Genomic DNA, 20930 nt, shown 5'->3' with positions numbered 1-20930 from the left:
TCAAATGGTTGGCCAGAGATGCGAAACCCTTCATTTCAGCTTGCAATGAGTCGACATCATCCAACTCGTCCATTAATGTAGGTGGAGGTTGATGTCGAGCTTCAAGTAGCTTCACTATCACCTCTGTTGCTCGATCTGAAAATTTCGCATCAACCCACTTGAAGAATTTGCACTTCGAGCCTTCTCTATACCTGGCGCATCCATGGAATCTTCTCCCGGGGTTCAATCGAGTCCAAGATGTTCTTCTTGGACTCGGTAATCCACAATAGCAGAAGAACCGACCTTCTTCTTCACTTCGTTCAAACGAATTTGAGCCGCTAGTGAAGCTCCTGCCATCCATTTGCAACCTTCAGCTGTCAATTTCGGGGAAAACAAGGAAATAATATGGCCGGTTAGGGTTTGCAATTGGGGAATATGTCCAATTAGCCGATTTAGGGTTCTTATATTGGGGGGAGAAAGGTTGAACGACGTCGTTTTCGCTATAAGGGCTGATTGGACTCTCCGGCCAACCATCTCAGCATCGAATATTAATAAAAAAAAAGCCACATCAGATTTCTGGCATGCTATGTCAGCATTGGCACTCAAGTGATCGTTTTTCAAAAAAGTTGGCACTAAAGTGATCCGAAAAAAATTTATGGCACCAAAGTGATCGCCGTACACAAGTTATGGCACTTATAGTGTCCTTTTGCCTATATTCTTGGGTTAAGAATGGATTTAGTCATCTAAGTCTCTATTTGTTTCGAGGAAAATAAATGATTTTAAAAATATTTTCCTGAAAATGATCGCTTATATCGCTTAAAAAAATGAGAATGATAAATATTTTCTTTGTCGATGAAAATGATTGATAATGAAAACATTTTCAAGGGACTTATTCTTTCAAGCGATACAAGTGATTATTTTTAGGAAAATTATTTTTCAAATCATTCATTTTCCACAAAACAAAGGGAGTCTAAGTTTTAGTGTTTGTGCAATTTGATTCTCCAACTTTTACTTTTGCCAAGAAGTAATGAAATTGCAGCTGAAGAAGTCACTCGACAACTATATCATGGTTTGGACATTCTTCCCCATAAAAACGTTATTTTGAATATTGAATCTGTCAAGCTTGATTTCACTGTTGTTCATTATTTGTCCAAGCAGAATCAGGAAGTTGATATTCACCAATGTCATGTATTGTTCTGTTTGTGCTCTCACTCGAGGACATTCCTTTGCCTCGTTTATTTTGTTTCTCTGTGTTCTTCCCCTTCTTGATATTCACTTCTTCTGAGATGGGAATCTGAAGTGGCCACTCAAGCCTCTTCACTTCAACCGATCGAGCTTCAAAATTACATAAATTTCACCGTGAATAGAGAATTTGCAAATTTAATGTTGATCCTTCTACTATTGCGGCTGCGACGATTTTCAAATTGAAGTATCGTTTCGTTTTACTCCTTGCGGGATTCTTTTTCTTAGTGAGATCCTCCCTATTATTCAACATGATTAACTGAAAAGGAGACAAAATATCACAATTTCATCACTCAGGCACATCCGTATACTCTGTTTCGTTACGCATTTTGTAAAATCAGTATGCAGACTCGAAGTTTCTTAACACCTTATAACTTTTCCTTGTCCCATCCCCACTTGTCCCATTTACAAGCATCATACATTAGCTCCTTAATTCTTTACTTTCATGAGCAGAACTTAGAGCGCTTGGTGCAGCATTTGCTGGCGGCTTTGGGCCTTCTAAGATTCGTGAGACAAGTTTTTTTGTTTAGTGATACAATCTGATGGGCCTTTGGTTGCAAAGTTGAGCTTTGAAAATGCCCAAAGCTTAAGGCAAGTATCCCCCAATTTTGGGCTTCAGCATTTTTGTGATGCTATTTCACGGGTTTAATAATAATTTTTTCTTTCAATCTCGCCTTGCTAATATATTGGTGTACATTTTTTACCCCACTACCTTGGACACTTAGGGCGCGTTTGGTAACCGGCCAAACAGTAACTAGTTCTATTCTTTTGTTCCCATAATCAGTTTTGGAACAGAAATCTGTTTGGAAATTTTTTTGTTCCTGGGCACAAATTTGCAAAAATTTGTTCCCAGAATTAATTTTGGAATAGAATCAAGAAACAAAAAAAAGTTGCTTCCTGATTCTAGAAACAAAAATCAGAAATGGAAAAGAAAATTTTTTTTCTTCTTCTTCTTCTTCCTGGCCTGTGGCCGATCGTCGGTCGCAGGCCACTGGTGACCGGCCACAGGCCAGGGCGGCTCGCGACCTGGGCGAGGGCCACCCTCGCTGGATCTGGCGAGGGCAGTGGCGAGGGTCCAGCTCTCGCCAGATCCGGCGAGGGCCACGACACCCTAGCCGGCCTTGGCCTGTGGCCGGTCGCCAGCACCGGTGACCTGGCCATGGCCAAGGAAGGGGAAGAAGAAAAAAAAAAGAAAGAAATATTAAAAAATTCAAAATATTATTAATAAAAAGAAATTTTGTGTAGTTACCAAACGCATTTATATTCTTTTTCTATTTCAAGAATAGAAATTGTTTTCGGGCACGGAATAAAAAAGAATCATTTCTGAACAGAAATTATTTTCGGGAACAGAACAATTATCAAACGCACCCTTATACAGAAGATTGTGGCTGGCAAGCTTTGTGGAGGAGGTCAGGTGACCCCGGCAAAGCTCTGCTGATAGTCGCTTGTGCGAAGCCTGCAAGCTTTGCTTAGGGTCGCTTGACACAGGCAAGCTTTGCCTAGGGTCGCCTTGGGTCAAGCTCTGGCGTTGCCTTAACTAAGGTCGCACTACCTCGATGGCCTTGATGAGTCTTGCAGCCTCTGGTTGATGCTCGTTGAGCTCTAGATCTAGCTAGTCAAGGGTCGCACGATGCTGGCAAGCTTCGCCGAAGGTCACTCGACACCGGCAATCTTCACCTCGACAAGATCTGTCTCACCTTAGGTTGAGCAACCTCAGCGCCGTCTTGGCTAGTGTCGTGCCACCCCAACAAACCTTGTTGAGGTCCCGTAGCCTGTGGTCGATGCTTGCTGAGCTCTAGCTCGCCAAGGATCGCTCAATGTCGGCAAGCTTTGCCTAGGTGAGATCTGTCTCACATTGGGCCGAGTGACCTCAACACGACATTGACTGGGGTCACGCAACCCCGACAATCCTTGTCAGTGGTCTCGCAGCCTCTGGTCGACGCTCGCCAAGTTCTAGCAAACCTTCCACGATGCTCGTCGGGCTCCAGCAACCCTACCCTCTCCTTTTTTACTTTTTTTTAGTTTACTTCATCCTACATTTGCTCCACGAAAATGTACCAAGAGCCAATTTTCGGGGGAAGAACAGTATTGGTGCCAAAAGTTGTGTACGGAGCTCACTTTGGTGCCAAAAGTTTCATTTGGATCATTTAAGTGTCAAAAATTGTGAAAAACAATCACTTAAGTGCCACTTCGCCGGAAATCCGATGTGGTATTTTTTTTATTAATTTCTCAAGCTGATATGGCTCGCCGGAGGCTGATGTGGCTCGCCGGGGGCTGATGTGGTATTTCTTTTCTTTTTTTCCTTTTCTTTCTTTTTTCCTTTCTTTTTTTTTTCTTTTCTTTCTTCTTATTTCCGATGGCCGACCTCGCCAGGCGTCGCCTTCCTCCGGGCGAGGGCCGGCCTCGCCGGATCTGGCGAAGCGAGCCCTTGCCAGATCCGGCGAGGCTGGCCCTCGCCGAGGCCACGATGGCCTCACCCAGAGGAAGGCGACGCCTCGCGAGGCCGCCGTGGCCTCGGCGAGGGCTTGCCTCGCCGTGATCCGACGACGCCGGCCCTCGCCGAGGCCACGACCGCCCTCGCCGAGGCGTCGCCTTCCTTCGGGCGAGGGCCGGCGAGGCCGCCGGACCAGCCCCGGCGAGGGCTCGCCTCGCCGGATCCGGCGAGGCCGGCCCTCGCCGAGGCCACGGCGGCCTCGCCGGCCCTCGCCCGGAGGAAGGCGACGCCCGGCGAGGCCGGCCATGGCCGGTGGGCGGCCTCCGCCACCGGCCATGGTAGAAGAAAAGAAAAGAAAAAAGAAAAGAAAGAAAAAAAATCAGAAAAAAATATTTAAAAAATTGAATTATACACATGGAAATGCCACGTGTCATTAAAATTTAAATATAAAAGCTACGTATTAAATTTGGTCGGAATTTCTCGCCGTTGGCACTTAAGTAATCGTTTTTTCTCCGATTTGGCACTTAAGTGATCGCTGGCGTAAACTTTTGGCACTTAAGTGATCCAAATGAAACTTTTGGCACCAATGCTGTTCTTCTCCCGCCAATTTTCTAAACACTGCTTGCTTTATTGGAAAGTACCTCCAATCGAAAACTTTGTCTAAATTCAAAGTCATAAAGCCAATGCTCTCCAAAACGCACTCTAGTACACCGAATCAAAAGCCAGCTGCGAAAAGAGGGCTCATTTGCGACCTTTCAAATCACAGAACCATGAACATCACCACCAAGAAGAGCAGTTCAAGTCGTCTTCGAGAACTCCATGATGTAAGTGTTGAAAGCACAACACACGACTCGGAGAAGCCCTGAAATCCCGCCCCTTTGGCCAAAGCCTCGAACTCCTTCTCTGTCCTCTCTTTCCCGCCCGAATAGTGGGCCAACATGATGCAGTCCATGTGGATCACTCCCTTGGTCGCTAGGCTCGGGTCCGGGTACGGAGGGAGTATGTATTCTGCAAGGATCACCCTCCCGTTTACCGGAAGTAGCAGTTCTCGAGGAGTTTCGCGCAACGTTCATCGCTCCAATCATGGCATATCCACTGCAAGAATGTAACATGCCTTATATGAAGCAATCCGTACTTGCTCTAATCAGTAACTACCTTTTGGCCTTGACGAGAGACAAAAATAAAACTAGGGAAACAACAAGAAGCCTTGTCCTAGTACTTCCTGAAAATTTCAACGTCAGGAACAGAGACATCATTCTGACCTTCATGAAAATGGCATCTCCCTTTGGAACGCTGACGAACATGTCGCCTCCCACGTGCTCGACACCTACATTAATCCTGGCATCAGATTTTTTGTGTTCTTTTCAGCAAGGTGATTTATATCAGTTAAGGGACAATGAATTGAACGTGAGATACGAAACTGTTACTGGATCTTTGGTTGCTCTCAAGTATCTAGGATATTACACCTAATCTCGAAGAGCTAGTGAACGATACACATTATATACCGGGATAGGACAGAGCATCTTTAATCACGCGAGGCAAGTCGAAGTTGATGCCTTTAATTGATGGGTATTTGGCGACGATTATGCCAAGCACGGCCCCGGTGCCGCCTCCAACATTGACCACCGTCTTGAGGCCCTTGAAACCGCTGTACGTTTCCAGTTTCTTCTTCATCGTAATGGTGGAATGATCAGACATTGCCTGGTTGAAGATCTTGTTGAATTGCGGGTCGGCGTGTTGATACTCGAATGCAGTCATCCGGTGTGCCTTGTTGAATGGGATTCCGCCTTCGAGAATCGCATCTTTTAAGTAATACCTGCAAGTTAAAAAGCAAACAATCCGATTCAATACTCAGGGAACACAATAATGGGGAGTTAATAAGTTCTTGAGCTGTGAAACTGGGAGGAGATTTCGGGTGATTCAGACGTTGGATTACGGTCACCTATTACTTCAATTTGTTGTGTACAATTGATCTTAATATGACTGGCATTAAGGATGAATCCTGAAAACAATCCCAAAGAAAAAGAGAAAAAGGAGGAAAAGGGTTTCAGAAAACAAAGTATACCAGCTTTCCATGAGGACTTTGTCCTGGTTCATCAAGTTGAGTGGGGCAATAGAGACCCCATCCTCTTTCTTGACCAAGAACTTGCACACCGGAGCTAAACCGTAAAGCCGCTCGACCTTGCTGTCAGGGAGGTCGCGAAGGGTGCACGTGAGCACGGAATAGCTAGCCAGCAGCCGGAAGATCCGGTCAAGCATGACCGGGGCGTCACGGTTCTGGGTTGGCAGCTGGGATGCAATTTCACGTGGGGAAAGGTAAGCAACCGGTCCAGCCTTGGCCATGATCTCCAGGAGCTCGAGCTTGATGGCGGCGTTGATGACCATGGGGAGAACAGACGCGGTCACCAGCTGCATGGCGAAGAGGTTCGCCTCCTCGTCCGAGACTTGGGTCGGGGTCGTCATGCGGGTCTCAGATCCTGCTGAACCGATTTTTTTTATTTTCCTTTTCTTTCCTTCGACGAGTATTGAGGGATGGAAAGCAGAAGAAATGGAATGAAAAGAGGGCAAAAGCCTGGGCTGCTGGGTCTACAAGGACACCAGCAAAATCTTAAACCCCCCATTCATTTTTCATCGACCATAGCTTACTTATTTATTGAGGCAAGTTTCGAATTTTCTCAGGCATGGTACGGTCCCCACATTTTATGAGCATTCAATTGCAAACAGGCATTATTTTGTCTCCCCCTTACTTCTACGCGTTGATCAGGTGGATCTTATCTCCTGCTTTTTTGTGGCTGTTGCGTCCGACCCGAGTCAGTGATGAATTTCTTCCTATTATTCCGACTCCTGTTGACACTTAAATTGTTCGCCCAGAGTTTTTTCATACATTTTATAAAAATCAGGGATCGAATCCGACGACAGCAATAGAGTTTGACCTCTAACAAAAGATATCAACACTGCGGAGTCCTGCATATTCATCCTTTGTTGCATCTTTTCACATTAGAGAATGAGCATATCTTTTGAGAATCATCATCCGACTTACGGCGAAATTGCGAATTCCTGTGAACCGCCCTAGTCCTTTTATTCCGACCTCCATCCAAATGGCATTCCTTACATACCCTTTCTAATGGATTATCTTGTCCGACAATGTTTACCTTAGCAACATGCTCTCATCTTCAAGATGATTGGTTGTAGCTTTGGGTTATATTATCTAAAGGAAAAAAAAAGCTGCAAAATTTGCAAACCCACTGGATAACTCTCGTGCATCAACATGGGCATGGCAATCATCATCATCATCGTCCAGATCGGGTTCAGGACAAGGGCATGGAATAAAGAAGAAAGTAAAACAGAGCAAGCAATACTGAGAGAGTGGCGTGTTCAGTCAGTTGAAGAAACAATGGAACAAAGAAAGAAAAACGAAAAAGGTGTCAGAAAACAGGGGGGAGCAGAGGAATGCAGCCATGCACTTGGTCAAGATTCACACATTCGTGAGGACGAGGAAAAAAGAACGGAGGCGGAAGAGAGGGCTCCGGAATCCTCGGCACACTCTATACAAATTCTCAGCAAATAGGGAAGGGCTCGAGATCGTTCGCCATCACTTCAGGGTCTTCCTCGAGGAACCTTGCGCGCCACCACGTCTGCCGGGTCGTCCCTTTCCGAATAGTCCTTAGAATAATTGGTTTAGACTCCTCCTAGATTTATCTCTCGAGTTCTGCATTGCTTCGTTTTTGGTATGTCATGTCGAGCCATCACTGAGCAGCCACACCAACGACCACGCATATCTGGAATGCGATGGGCTCGATATGTGCGGTAAAGATTCGATAACAGAGTCGCTGGAGCGTGCGTCCCTGTCCGCCGCAAATCGCCGCTGCCTCAACCAAGTAAGTAAACACCCTTGTTGGTTTTCACGTTCGAGAAGTGCAATGGGATGCTACGCCATTTATGAGGTGCATTGATATTTACCCGTCATCAAACTTTGCTGTGGTGTGCAAGGAATAGTTAATCCATTAGTTTGTTGGAGCATTGGACCGTGATGTCTAATATGTTTGGTTTAGTTCGATACTCTTAGTTAATTGGAACTTATATTCGGTCTCAAATCTAGTCCAAATCTAGAGGTGCTTCTAATCGGTGAGTGGTTAATGAGCTGGTGCTAATTTAATAATTGATTCGTGATAGTCGGCTCAGATCTTGGCTTAGAATAATCTGCGGTGAATTGAAAGCTTCCTTTTGTGAGGATTCAATGCATAATCACATGGAATTAGAGAGTAAAAGCGAGAAAAGAAAATCATGACACAAGATTTTTATCTTGGTTCACCCTTAAATTAGGGTTACGTTCAGTAGAGGGTTTCACTATAATTGGCACCTTGCACCTCTACGTTATATCCCCTAATTACAAGATAAAGAAAATAAAAATAAATAAATATATATATGTAACAGTAACTATTCATGGGCTTAAGCTCAAACTATTAATAAAATACAAGCTCAAAATATAAAAATTAGGGCTTTGCGGGGGCGCTGCCCCCTATGAACCCCACTGGGGTGGCCCCCGAAACCCTTGCTTTATTGTCGGATATGAGTATATACCACACCACGACACCTTTATGCTACTATTAATCGCGTCTTACAGTTGATACATAAGTAGCCTCAGTGGTAAAAGGTACTGATTAGTGATTACGGATGACTGACCAGACTATTCAAGGATTGAGGATAATTTGAAAGGAGCACAAGCAATTTAAAAAGAGGAGAAGAAAGAAAGAGTAACAAGAGGAACAAACCACCGAAGAAGGCGAACAAAGCCAACTCCAAGCAGAAACTGAAGTAATCGAGCAAACAACTTCCAGCTGAAATTGAAGGGAGAACGGGCGCGCTCGCCAGCTGCATGGCGAAGAGGTTCGCCTCCTCGTCCGAGACTTGGGTCGGCGTCGTCTGGGTCTCGGATCTTGCTGAACCCTTTTTTTTTCTTTTTACTGTTTTCCTTTTCCTTTCTTCAATGAGAATTGAAGAAGGAAAGCAGAGGAAATGTAATATAAAGAAGAGGGGGGCAAAGATACGGCTTTGTTTAAATGTGGAAGGAGATCGATGTAGCCCTTGTGCACCTATTTCGAAGTTGATGCCTCTAATCGACAGGTATCTGGCGACGATCATGCCGACCACGGCCTAGGTGCCGCCTCCAACATCGATCACCATCTTGAGGCCCTTGGAACCGTTGTACATTTCCGGTATCTTGTTCATCGTAATGGTGGATCGATAAGACATTGCCTAATTGAAGATCTTGCTGAATTGCAGATCGGCGCCTTGATACTCGAATGCGGTCATCCGGTATTGCCTTGTCGAACCAGATTCCGCCATTGAGAATCGCATCTTTCAAGTAATACCTACAAGTTGAAAGGCGAATGACCCAATTCAATAGTCAGGAAACACAAGAATGGGGAAATTAATAAGTTCTTGTGCTGTGAAACTGGGTTTCGGGCGATTTGTATGTTCTATTACCATCACCAGTTATTTCAATCTCTCTGAAGACGACTAACACAAATTATCTATTTTACCAAAACTAGTACCGTTGCAACATCTTGGGGAAAATTGTTCAAACAGTCCTAAACCTATTACAATTTTGTTAATTCAGTCATACACCTTTTAATTGTCTCAATTGATTGAGCCCTAAACCTTTTCACGTTTTGCCAATTGAGTCTATCTTGCTAATGTTGGCCGAAAATTGGACAATTTTATTATTTTTATTATTTTATTTATTTTGTTATTTATTTTGTTATTTTCTTTTTTTTATCCCTGCCGGCCACCTTTCTTGTGACGCGAAATTCATTTTTCGACAATTTTTAGAGCCCATAAATTACCAAATGCCCCCCCGTTGCATGGGCCCAAGCCCAATGGGCTAACGATGATCTTGTCCGTAAGAACCGTCGAGGAACGGATCAGATTGAGCCCGATGGGCTGCAAAAGGAGGCCCATTTTAGGTTGCGGCGAAAACCCTTATCATCCCCCCGTCCCTCACTGACGCACGCCATCGAAGCAGCAGCAGCAGCAGCCGCCGTTCCCGTTTCTTCTGCGACCCTTCGCCGCTCGCTAGCCCGCCGTCCGCCGAATCCGCCAGCACCCAGCGCAGATGTCGCCTGCTCCGGTCGTCGATCCCGTCGTGCCCGAGAAGGAGCAGGAGCAGGTCGATCCCGCGGAGGAGCTCAAGAAGATTGCTCAGGCGGGTGTCGTCGTGTTCGCTCATCGAGTTCCCACTTTTTTTTTTCTCCCTTTCTTTGCGCGTGCGTTCAGGGTTCTGTAACTAGGGGGTGGGTGGGTTTGATTGTTGCAGGGCGACGAGCCCACCGTTGAGGACGTGAAGGACGACGACAAGGACGAGGACGACGAGGACGACGATGAGGACGACGACGACGACAAGGAAGATGGAACTGCGGGTCGGTTGTTTCTCCCTTCTTTGCCTTCGCCCTTGTCCTTGGTCGTCGATGTAGAGCTTTACCTGTTGCTGTGCTATTTGTCTGCCGTTGGATGTTTATGAGGTTTCAGGGCAAAAGCTGCTGACTTGCGAATCTGGGCATTCATTTCTATGGAATTTGGGAGTTCCCTTGTTAGTCCTTTTTGTCACTGGATTAATGGGGACTTATTGGAGTAGATAGAATGAACCCGCTTACTGTCTCCTCTTGCTCGAGTCATGTAATTTTAGCAGTGAATTATCGAATCTTTGAGCACCCACTAAAATGGAGTCTTTTGGTAAAGACTAATTCGACTTAAGGGGTAGTTGGAGCTACAGTGGTTGTTCTTGGTAGGATAGAACCAAGCTTTGCCGTTTTGTTGGTCGATTGCCTCTATGAAGTTGGCAGATTAAGCTAGAGTGTGGTCTTTTGTTTTTCCCCCGTCGAATAGAATATTACCGGAGAATCGCATTCGGGGAACTGCTTTTTAATATGTCGATCTGCGAGACATTTCCTCATCATTTTTTTCCATTTTGCAGATATGCCGGTCTTTTCTATTCTTTTTTCTTCTTTTAATCTATCTCCTGAGTCAGTGTTACATTAGTGCTGTCATTTTTTCACCCTGCCATTAGGGAACATAGGAATTTTAGTCTAGTATCACTGTTATATTCAGTTGAAACTTTAGGATCATTTTATAAGGGACATGATCTTGTATTGGAAACATCCTTTGAATTGAATAAGGCACGATGGTAGCAACTCTTTTTTCATGTACTTTTAAGTGGTCTAACAATATTGGGTATCAGTTGAAATGTGGGTTGGGCCTTGTTGGGTATCTGTTCTGATGGATTTCCTGTTTTCTGAAACTTAGTTTAGAAATCCTGCGATTGTGTCGATGTTCAAGTTTTTTCCTACTTGGCAGACACCTCGATTACCTGTTTGCTTTCTTCCGCCAGTGGTAGATGGATTAATGGATCGTTTGAGTTCACTTTCAAAACTTGGATCATGATTTGTATGGTGCAGGTGCAAATGGGAGCTCGAAGCAGAGCAGAAGTGAGAAGAAAAGCCGGAAGGCAATGTTAAAGCTGGGAATGAAACCTATCACAGGTGTTAGCCGGGTCACCATCAAAAGAACTAAAAACGTAAGTTATTTGCCCCTTCTTTTAATTGTTATTAACTTAATTATGGACTCGTATGAATAGTGTTCTCTGGTTCTCCAGATACTGTTCTTCATTTCAAAGCCTGATGTCTTCAAGAGTCCTCACTCCGAGACCTATGTCATATTTGGGGAGGCAAAGATTGAGGACTTGAGCTCTCAGCTGCAAAATCAAGCTGCTCAGCAGTTCCGGATGCCGGATATGTCATCGGTTATTTCGAAACCAGATGCTTCTGCTGCAGATTTGGGTGCACTGGCTGATGAGGATGAAGAAGAAGATGTCGATGCGACTGGGGTCGAGCCTCGTGACATTGATTTGGTCATGACCCAGGCAGGGGTATCTAAGAGCAAGGCAGTGAAAGCTCTCAAGACTCATAATGGTGACATTGTGGGTGCCATCATGGAGCTTACTACTTGAGCTTTTCTGTAGTTATTTTCTTGAAATCGCTGATGCTCTGTAATGGGGACGTATTCATTACTTATATGGTAAGTTTTGGTTAGAATGTGTTGAGACTTGTTGAATTTGTGGTTGGCCATGTCGAGGGTGTCTGTTCAATTGATCTATAATTTTGATCATGAGTACTATTATTTTCTGCACACTTGGTTTCTTGTAATCTATTGCTCAACAATAATTATTAAGTAACTTAATAGCAACTAAGGGTACCAATGTTTCATGAAAATCTCAAGATTTGGAAAACATTTATAAAAAAGATGATTGGTCATGTCATTTAAAAAAATTTGTCAAAGGAAAATATTTTTATTATTGATAACAATATATGTCTAATTATTTTCATGAATAATGAATTTTTTTTTTCATTCATTTATTTTTGTAAGAGATCAAAACAATTTTTTTTTGGAAAAGTATTTTGCTTATCTCGAGTTTTCTTTGAAATAAATGCTCCCTAAAAGAGACAACCAAAGACATTAATTTTAAGGAGAAATCCCTTTAACGTCCATAACTAGAATGATGCTGGTGCAACACAGGTAAACCGAAGACCTTGTTATTGCACATAAACACCTTTAATATATCAAGTTAGCATAACTATTTAAATATGCTTAATAACTAATTAAGGTTTAGAGGATGCTTATATGGTAATCTAGTATATATTATGAGTTCACGCTGGTTAACTTGTCATAAAACATAAAGCAGGATAAAAAACTCGGTAAGGAATTGGTCTTGCATATCTCCAAAAGTATTATCAGCAATATCTATCAAATCATCGAATGAACTTTATATTATGTAATCTTGACTAATTGTAAACACTACGAAATAGGAAAATGGTGAAATAAATATTATAACCTAAGCGAATGAATGTTTAGTCAAGTGTCGCTCACGTAGTAATAATGACATTTTATGTGTGCCATACTATAGTCTTGTTTGTTTTTTTCAAATGAATTGATTATAATGTGACTGATTTTGTAAACAATGAATCGCAAAATTAAATACATAAATTTTGCTTTTGACATTCATGAACAAAGCAAAAGAGCGATTACTGATTTTTCAATATTGACCAAGACATTTGTAATTAGATAGAAAGTGGAACTTTTGATTAACCAACAACTCCAACCAACTTAAAAAATAAAATAAAAGGAGAATCAAGCTAAATTCCCAAGCATGCAACGTCATAATTTTCCTATTCACCACTTTTATCGTATCCACAGCGCTTCCCACCAAGACGCCGATACTGCCCTCCATGGTAACCTCGAACTTCTTGGGAAAAATAACCAAAAAAGTCATAAACCTATTACATTGGTACTATTTCAATCCTAAACCTTTCAATTGGATCAGTTTAATCTTAAGTTTTGTCACATTAGTAACAATTGAATCTATCCAGCCAATTTAAGCCGGAAATTACTAACGTGAATGCCATCTGTCCTACGTGGCACGGCTGGCGCTGACGTAAATATTTTTTAAGTAATTTTTTTAAATTTTGTTCCATCTAGTGGAAGAAAGGGTAAAAAAATTCAAAAAAATTATTGGCACGGCTCGACCAGTCGTCAGTGACCCTTGCTAGCCAAATGAAGGAAAAAAGAAAAATAATAAAATAATAAAAAATAAAATAAAATAATAAAAATATTGTAAAAAATATTCACGTCAGCGACGACCGTGCCACGTAGGATAGCCAGCGTCCACATCAACGATTTCCAACCTAAATTGGCCGGAAAGACCGAATTAATACAAATGTGAAAATGTTTAAAACTAAATTGATTCAATTGAAAGATTTAGAACTGAATTGGTACCAATGCAATAACCAATATAATAGATTTATGACTTTTTTGGTATTTTCCGGTCTCATTATGAGTAAGATCTTTTTTACTGAGATCTATGTAAGTTGTTGACCTTAAACCACGAAATAGGTAGATTTAGTAGAGTCTCCAAAGCTTTGTCTAAGTTGTTGGACCTTAAGCAACGAAACAGGTAGGTTTAGTAGACTCTCCAAAGCTCTAGAAACTACATGTTCTTCCCCGCAACCTTGTAGCTGGCATCTCCTATCTACCGAAAAAGAAAGAAGCATGATATCAAGATAGTCCTTTGTAGATGAATTATAAACTTATTATATATGAGTGAAATCTCTTAACTTTGTTAAAATGCATTAAGAGCCATCTAGTTAAGTGACATGCTATATCGTTCTATGTTAATACTACATGTTTATGCTAGCCCACATATCTTTATATAAGTATTTATAGATTTATTTGCGTAAAGCTATGTGTTGAACTTGTTCTATAGGCAGTGTTTACGACATAATCATTAGATATGTAAGAATGAATAACCAGATAGAGCTGTTCCGTTGATATAATTTGAAATGATATTGACATTGAAACATGAATAGTCAACTTCACATCGTACATGCGTATTGGTGCAAGCAACGTGCACATGACGTGCATGTGGCGTGTACAAACAACTTTTCTAAAACTAACACTCATCTTCCTGTGGAACATCGTACCCAAAGCCTCCCATCTGAAAAAAAGAAAACAGAATGCCTCATATTCATTAGTGTGATAAACTTATGCTGCAAAGGCTAGTATGCCAGCACAGGAAACAACTCCTTTGCACATAGCTTTGAGCCTAGCCTTGGCACTGTCGATTACTTCGAATCCTCTCAGACTAGGATTGTTGGCTAGAGAATCCTTTTCGTCATTGTTTGACGGTGTGGAGTCGATGAACACGGACCCATCACAACCCTAAGATACTTCTTCTGTAGGGTCATTGAGTAGGAGTATATTTAAACAAGATTTACAACACGGCACATGATTAACGAGACACTTTTTAGTAGATGAATAATGAACAAATCATATACAATTCAAATCTCTAAACTTGTTAAGTGCATTTAGGCACATCTAGTTAAGCGATTAAACTCTAAAAATTGTATGCATAATTTTCCTGGTCGAATTTGCGATATAATCAGTAGCATGCCATATTTATTAATCAGATTAGGACAATTTCGTTAAATTAATCAAAGATACTGCATTGAAATGTAAGCCTGTATAGTCAAGTTCACGTTTTACATATGAGACTGGCACACATGTAGAGTACCGTAAACTGCAACAAATTAGCAAACTCTTAGTCGACACATTATTCTGCATACAACAATGCAACCAAGTCAAAGAAAAAAAGCAAAAGAAAAGGGAAATTGGTTAACTCCCTCAGTTGACATCGATGAAAGCATAAGTTGCAATTCAAGCTACAACCACATACGGGATATTATTATTGGTTTTAACCTACCAAGCAATTATGAAAGTGCATCCTCGCAAGACCAGCAACCAAACCCTTGTCCTTGACGAAAGCTTTTCTGACCTCATCCTTAGCGGCAGGGAGACCATCTCATCCCGAGTGAGATCCTTTTTCATTAGATCTGTGTAAGTTGTTGGACCTTGAACAAGGAAACAGATAGGCTCGGTAGAGCCTCCAAAGCTTGTTCCCCGCAACGTTGTAGCTAGCACCTCCTATCAACCGAAAAAGAAAAAAGCATGGTATCGAGATTGTCCTTTTGTAGATGAATTATAAACATATCATGTATGGCCGAAATCTCTTAACTTTGTTAAAATGCATTAACAGCCATCTAGTTAAGTGACTTGCTGTATAGTTCATCTCAATACTACATGTTTTTGCTAGCTCATATATCTTTATATAAGTCTTTACACATTTATTTACGTAAACATGTTCTATAGGTAGTATTATCTAGCACATTAAATAACTAGATAGAGCTGTTTGATTAATATAATTTGAAAGATACTGTATTGACATTGAAACATGAATAGTCAACTTCACATCTACATACGAGTGCACGTGTATGGGTGCAAGCAACGTGCACATGACGTGCACGTGACGTGTACAAATAACTTTTCTTAAACTAACATTCTAACTTGATATGAATTGTTTTGGCTGTTTTGAGTTGCACATATATATTATCTCTTTTCTTCTTTTTCTTGATTAGGAAATTCTTGATAATGGGGATAACCATATGACTAATGAACATAGGGAAATTCGATTAGATTCTTGCATAGATATTAGTGCTTTCTTACACATTCAAGCATGAAGGCAAATGCAACTTTCCTTATTCTATTTATTTTTGTTGGGTCAATTTGATATCGTTCTCGCTCTCTTGAAAAAGAGGATTGGGTACCGAGTTGCTATTGGAGTATCGTAAAAGTGCATATCTGGTAGTCAAAGACAATAAAGAGGAACAGTGGTCACATTCATTATCTGAATGTCTCACAACCTTACAAGGGTATTTATTTTTCAACTTTAACGAATACAAGAAACAAAACACATAAAATATAGAAGCAAAAACTCTTTCGGCCTTGCACAGTATTAATGTTCTCTCAGCTAGCCATTGATGACCCTGCAATTCGCTCGAATCTCCCCAGCAGTTCCGGTCAAGACACCGATTTTAACCATTTTTCACCATTGCAGCAGCAAAATTGTTCTTCCAAATGAATGGATTTCTTGCATTTTGATTAACTTGGTTTGCAGTTGTAGGGTTTGTGAGGAGTGTCTGGTCCGATGTGAACAAGCCTCGATTCGCAATTATGCCCTGATAATAGCTTGTGTCCATCGTGTTCGGGCTAGGGGGTCCATTGGAACAACTAGGGTCGGATCATTGCCTTGTGGACACTGTTGCTTCAATATGGCTAGTTAAGTGACTTGCTGTATAGTTCATCTCAATACTACATGTTTTTGCTAGCTCATATATCTTTATATAAGTCTTTACACATTTATTTACGTAAACATGTTCTATAGGTAGTATTATCCAGCACATTAAATAACTAGATAGAGCTGTTTGATTAATATAATTTGAAAGATACTGTATTGACATTGAAACATGAATAGTCAACTTCACATCTACATACGAGTGCACGTGTATGGGTGCAAGCAACGTGCACATGACGTGCACATGGCGTGTACAAATAACTTTTCTTAAACTAACATTCTAACTTGATATGAATTGTTTTAGCTATTTTGAGTTGCACATATATATTATCTCTTTTCTTCTTTTTCTTGATTCGGAAATTCTTGATAATGGGGATAACCATATGACTAATGAACGTAGGGAAATTCGATTAGATTCTTGCATAGATATTAGTGCTTTCTTACACATTCAAGCATGAAGGCAAACGCAACTTTCCTTATTCTATTTATTTTTGTTGTATCAATTTGATATTGTTCTCGCTCTCTTGAAAAAGAGGATTGGGTACCGAGCTGCTATTGGAGTATCGTAAAAGTGCATATCTGGTAGTCAAAGACAATAAAGAGGAACAGTGGTCACATTCATTATCTGAATGTCTCACAACCTTACAAGTGTATTTATTTTTCAACTTTAACGAATACAAGAAACAAAACACATAAAATATAGAAGCAAAAACTCTTTCGGCCTTGCACAGTATTAATGTTCTCTCAGCTAGCCATTTATGACCCTGCAATTCGCTCGAATCTCCCCAGCAGTTCCGATCAAGACACCGATTTTACCCATCTTCACCATTGCAGCAGCAAAATTGTTCTTCCAAATGAATGGATTTCTTGCATTTTGATTAACTTGGTTTGCAGTTGTAGGGTTTGTGAGGAGTGTCTGGTCCGATGTGAACAAGCCTCGATTCGCAATTATGCCCTGATAATAGCTTGTGTCCATCGTGTTCGGGCTAGGGGGGTCCATTGGAACAACTAGGGTCGGATCATTGCCTTGTGGACACTTTTGCTTCAATATGGCTGCATATCTGGAGTCCAAGCTCGGGTCTTGGTCCACAGTTGCATTGAAGCTGTACAGCCTATTGTTGAAGGAAGTGCAGTGAGACCGACCGATTGTATGTGCTCCTGTAACACACGTGAAGCAAGTTTATTCATTATGTATGAATTCCTTTTTGTGATTATTACTTTGGGGAGGAGACAAGAATGTAACTTTGCTGCAACACATAATGGGCCAAGTTTACAGAAATCCAGAACACCGGTTTCAAAAAAAGACTTAGCATCATGTATAATTTTTTCCTTTATTTAGTCCCTACAATCATTTTTTTTTCCTCTAATATTACTCTTTCCTACATAAGCTTTGATGCTCTATTCTTTATCTGGACTTCAATAACCAAAATTTCAGAGAGTTCTGATCTAATGAAGAGTTACCGGAGAGCGTGACCATTTCTAGTTGAGTGAAACCCTTGTTGGCAAAGTTTTGTGTGAGTTGGTCGACATTGAAAGACGGGGGAGGTAAGTTTGTCAGAGTCTCTGAAGCTAAAGAGACTCTACCATCTCTTCTTCCTGCAGGAACATCGTACCCAAAGCCTCCCGTCTACAAAAAGTAAACAGAATGCCTCTAGCTTGATAAACTTATGCTCAAGTTGGTAAATATAAAGAGTCAAAGGGGTTTGCATGATTACAATCTCCACGCTATCTCTTGCGGCAAAGGCTAGTATGTCAGCACAGGAAACAACTCCTTTGCACATAGCTTCAAGCCTAGTCTTGGCATTGTCGATTACTTCGAATCCTCTCAGACTAGGATTGTTGGCTGGAGAATCCTTTTCAGCCGTGTTTGACGGAGTGGAGTCGATGAGCACGGACCCGTCACAACCCTAAAATTGATCAACCACGCAATGTTTTTTAAAACTCACGAAATCCATTCCTGAGAGCTAAGATACTTCTTCTGTGAGGGTCATTGAGTTTAGGAGGAGTATATTTAAACAAGATTTACAACACCGCACATGATTAATGCGACAGCCTTTGGTAGATGAATAATGAAAATATCATATACAATTTAAATCTCTAAACTTGTTAAAAGCATTTAGGGACATCTAGTTAAGCGGTTAACCTTTAATAAATGTATACATCATATGCCAACTTGAATTTGCGATATAATTAGTAGATGTGCCATATTTATTAATCAGATCAGGACAATTCCGTTAGATTAATCGAAAGATGCTTCATTGACATGAAAGCAGGTGATAGTCAATATAGGTTCTACGTATGAGGCCGCACACTTGTATGATGTGCGAGTGGCGTAAATTGCAACGAATTAGTGAACTCTTAGTTGACACATTATTCTGCATACAAAAATGCAACCAAGGAGAAAGAAAAGAATTCAGTTAACTCTCTTAGTGGACCTTGATTGAAGGCATAAATTACAATTAGATGTACAACAAAATATGGGATATCGTCATTGTTTATAACTCACCCTAACAAAGCAATCATGAAAGTGCATCCTCACAAGACCGGCAGCCAAACCCTTGTCCTTGTTGAGAGCTTTCGTGACCTCATCCTTAATGATGAACTCGGCCATCTCGCACGAGTCCTCATAGAACCCAACTTCAATCTGAGACTCAACGCATCGAGACAACGAGACCAGAACGAGAGCGATACACACAAGAAGTTTCTTCATCTCAAAAACTACGAGATTCTTGATTCTTTCACCCGAATTCAAATGTTCTTTGAACTGGATTGAAGCTCGGGTTGAATGCTCCTTGTAAAACCACACCATATATATAGCACAAGAACCGCAATGCATCTAATCATTGAGATGTATTCTTTCACACGTAATTTATGTTTAAATTTCATTTGCCAATGGGCGAACACGAGAGAGAGAGAGAGAGAGAGAGAGAGAGAGAGAGAGAGAGAGAGAGAGAGAGAGAGAGAGAGAGAGAGAGTTGCAACTTGATTGATGAAAGCGCTTCTGCAGTACAGATAGAGATGTGGAAGATGAAGGAAAGGGACAACTGGGGTTGGTTCGATCAGTGGCATCGATCTTGTCATTATAATATCTCGTTTTGTGAAGGCCCATGATCATGATTTACGCGGGAAATCTGGGTCCAAAACAAGGCCGAAACAAAGAACATGGATCAATCTTCTTTGACTTGGGTGGATGATTAGCTAGAAGCAGTTCCGATTCTGCAAATATAATATAGAGATATTCACGAACGACAGGGAATCGGGTGTGCAGTTTCCACGTTTGTCTTGTTCTTGTTTTCGGCGAGTGCGCGTATGCGCCGGAGTCAAACCTTCGTGTGTCGCTTCCGCTTTCTTTATATCATCTGGATTTTGCGAAATGAGATCGGCCCGGGGGAGGCAATTATTGGGGTTGCTCGGCCAGGCAAATCGACTGATGCCGACTACAGTTCAACGAAGTGCATCGACATGATGGGGATTAGCCGGTGTTACTTCGAACCGACGAACTTGCCCGTAACTCAAGATTCCGCCGAAAATATACTTCAAGACCAGCGCGCGTACGCCATCCTTGCACGATTGTCACCTCTCTCTGATTCGTAAGGTCGTGACCGTTTACTCTCGGCCCTTGCTCTCGACGTTGTTAAAGACAAAGAAGGAAGTCACCAAATCAAACGGATTAGCAACTAATCATCTCTATCACTTTTGACTTTCCATGACGGTGGGGTCTTCTAAATAACTCTTGTCGGGTCCAATAAAGATGCTTCGCAAGTCGTTTGCTTTCAGCAGAACTCCGTGCATTACATGTTGATTGACATACTTTAATGCGATCGTGTACCCCGCGACGTCTACCAGAAATCTCGGAAATGCGAGGTTGAAAAGCTTAAAATAAGCAGCCGTTTGGGATGGAGTTCCATATTCTCTAATGCAAGATAAAGATGCTGTAAACCATCGCACTTATATTTTATGACATAGAATTATTGATTGGACTAAATGCTAGAGAGAGGGAGAGAGGAATCAACCTTTTGGGCAAGACTAGTGCAATAGAAAGACAAAGCTTTCGACCAAGTGGGGCTTTTGGAGTGGTTTGATTTGGTTCGTCGTGTTTTGTCCACATTCTTTAGCCAGTTTGCCTACCAGGTACTCTCTCCAAGTCGGCTACAACTCACCCTGTCGAATCTTATCCATGCATTTTTGCAGCTCGAAATTCAACTCAAATTTAGATCCGATTCTAACTTTTAGAGCTCGGCTCTTGAAGTACTTTATGCGCTTGATCTTTTACTTCAATTCAACTCAATTAGGAAATTTATAGTCTAATAAAGTCTTACCTTCTTTGCCCCTAATTACTAAGGGTGAGCATAGTTCGGGTGGGCGATTCCCACCCCGGAACCAGAAACCATTCATTAAGGACCGGTTACGAAAAATTAGAATCGGGAACCACCCGTTGGTTCCACGGATCCACTCGGGAACCGGACCACCGGTCCGTTTCCCAGCATTATGTCCCTCTGTCTCTTCCCCTGCAATTCAAGGTTTACAATTTCCCCT

The 20930-nt window shown here is 41.7% G+C and overlaps 2 protein-coding genes and 1 pseudogene across 2 annotated transcripts; 1 reads left to right on the top strand and 2 right to left on the bottom strand.

The window, feature by feature from the left end:
* Nucleotides 1–4382: 4382 nt before the first annotated feature.
* On the bottom strand, nt 4383–6218 carry LOC115680775 (caffeic acid 3-O-methyltransferase-like; annotated as a pseudogene).
* Nucleotides 6219–9657: 3439 nt separating this feature from the next.
* Nucleotides 9658–11764, top strand: LOC115680752 (nascent polypeptide-associated complex subunit alpha-like protein 2). Its single transcript, XM_030604585.2, has 4 exons — nt 9658–9860; nt 9972–10074; nt 11110–11228; nt 11307–11764. The coding sequence occupies exons 1-4, from the start codon at nt 9771–9773 to the stop codon at nt 11658–11660; spliced, it is 666 nt and encodes a 221-aa protein (XP_030460445.1). The 5' UTR covers nt 9658–9770; the 3' UTR covers nt 11661–11764.
* A 5290-nt stretch (nt 11765–17054) lies between these two features.
* Nucleotides 17055–19153, bottom strand: LOC115680735 (peroxidase 5-like). Its single transcript, XM_030604568.2, has 4 exons — nt 18901–19153; nt 18110–18301; nt 17856–18021; nt 17055–17552 (listed from the first exon to the last, which is right to left on the bottom strand). The coding sequence occupies exons 1-4, from the start codon at nt 19102–19104 to the stop codon at nt 17143–17145; spliced, it is 972 nt and encodes a 323-aa protein (XP_030460428.2). The 5' UTR covers nt 19105–19153; the 3' UTR covers nt 17055–17142.
* Nucleotides 19154–20930: the final 1777 nt, after the last annotated feature.

This window comes from Syzygium oleosum, unplaced genomic scaffold (genome assembly GCF_021117445.2).
Source record: "Syzygium oleosum isolate NSW1041296 unplaced genomic scaffold, Sole_v2.1 Sole_v2.28, whole genome shotgun sequence".
NCBI classification, from domain to species: Eukaryota; Viridiplantae; Streptophyta; class Magnoliopsida; order Myrtales; family Myrtaceae; genus Syzygium; species Syzygium oleosum.
The sequence above is the reverse complement of the archived record's forward strand: the minus strand, read 5'-3'. Positions and strand labels throughout refer to the sequence as shown.

Coding starts and splice junctions, on each gene's coding strand:
- LOC115680752 (XM_030604585.2), top strand. CDS start 9,771: ATGTCGCCTGCTCCGGTCGTCGATCCCGTCGTGCCCGAGAAGGAGCAG. Junction 9,861..9,971: donor AGCTCAAGAAGATTGCTCAG/GCGGGTGTCGTC, acceptor TGATTGTTGCAG/GGCGACGAGCCCACCGTTGA. Junction 10,075..11,109: donor CAAGGAAGATGGAACTGCGG/GTCGGTTGTTTC, acceptor TGTATGGTGCAG/GTGCAAATGGGAGCTCGAAG.
- LOC115680735 (XM_030604568.2), bottom strand. CDS start 19,104: ATGAAGAAACTTCTTGTGTGTATCGCTCTCGTTCTGGTCTCGTTGTCT. Junction 18,022..18,109: donor CAAGAGATAGCGTGGAGATT/GTAATCATGCAA, acceptor TACTTTTTGTAG/ACGGGAGGCTTTGGGTACGA. Junction 17,553..17,855: donor AGAAATGGTCACGCTCTCCG/GTAACTCTTCAT, acceptor CGTGTGTTACAG/GAGCACATACAATCGGTCGG.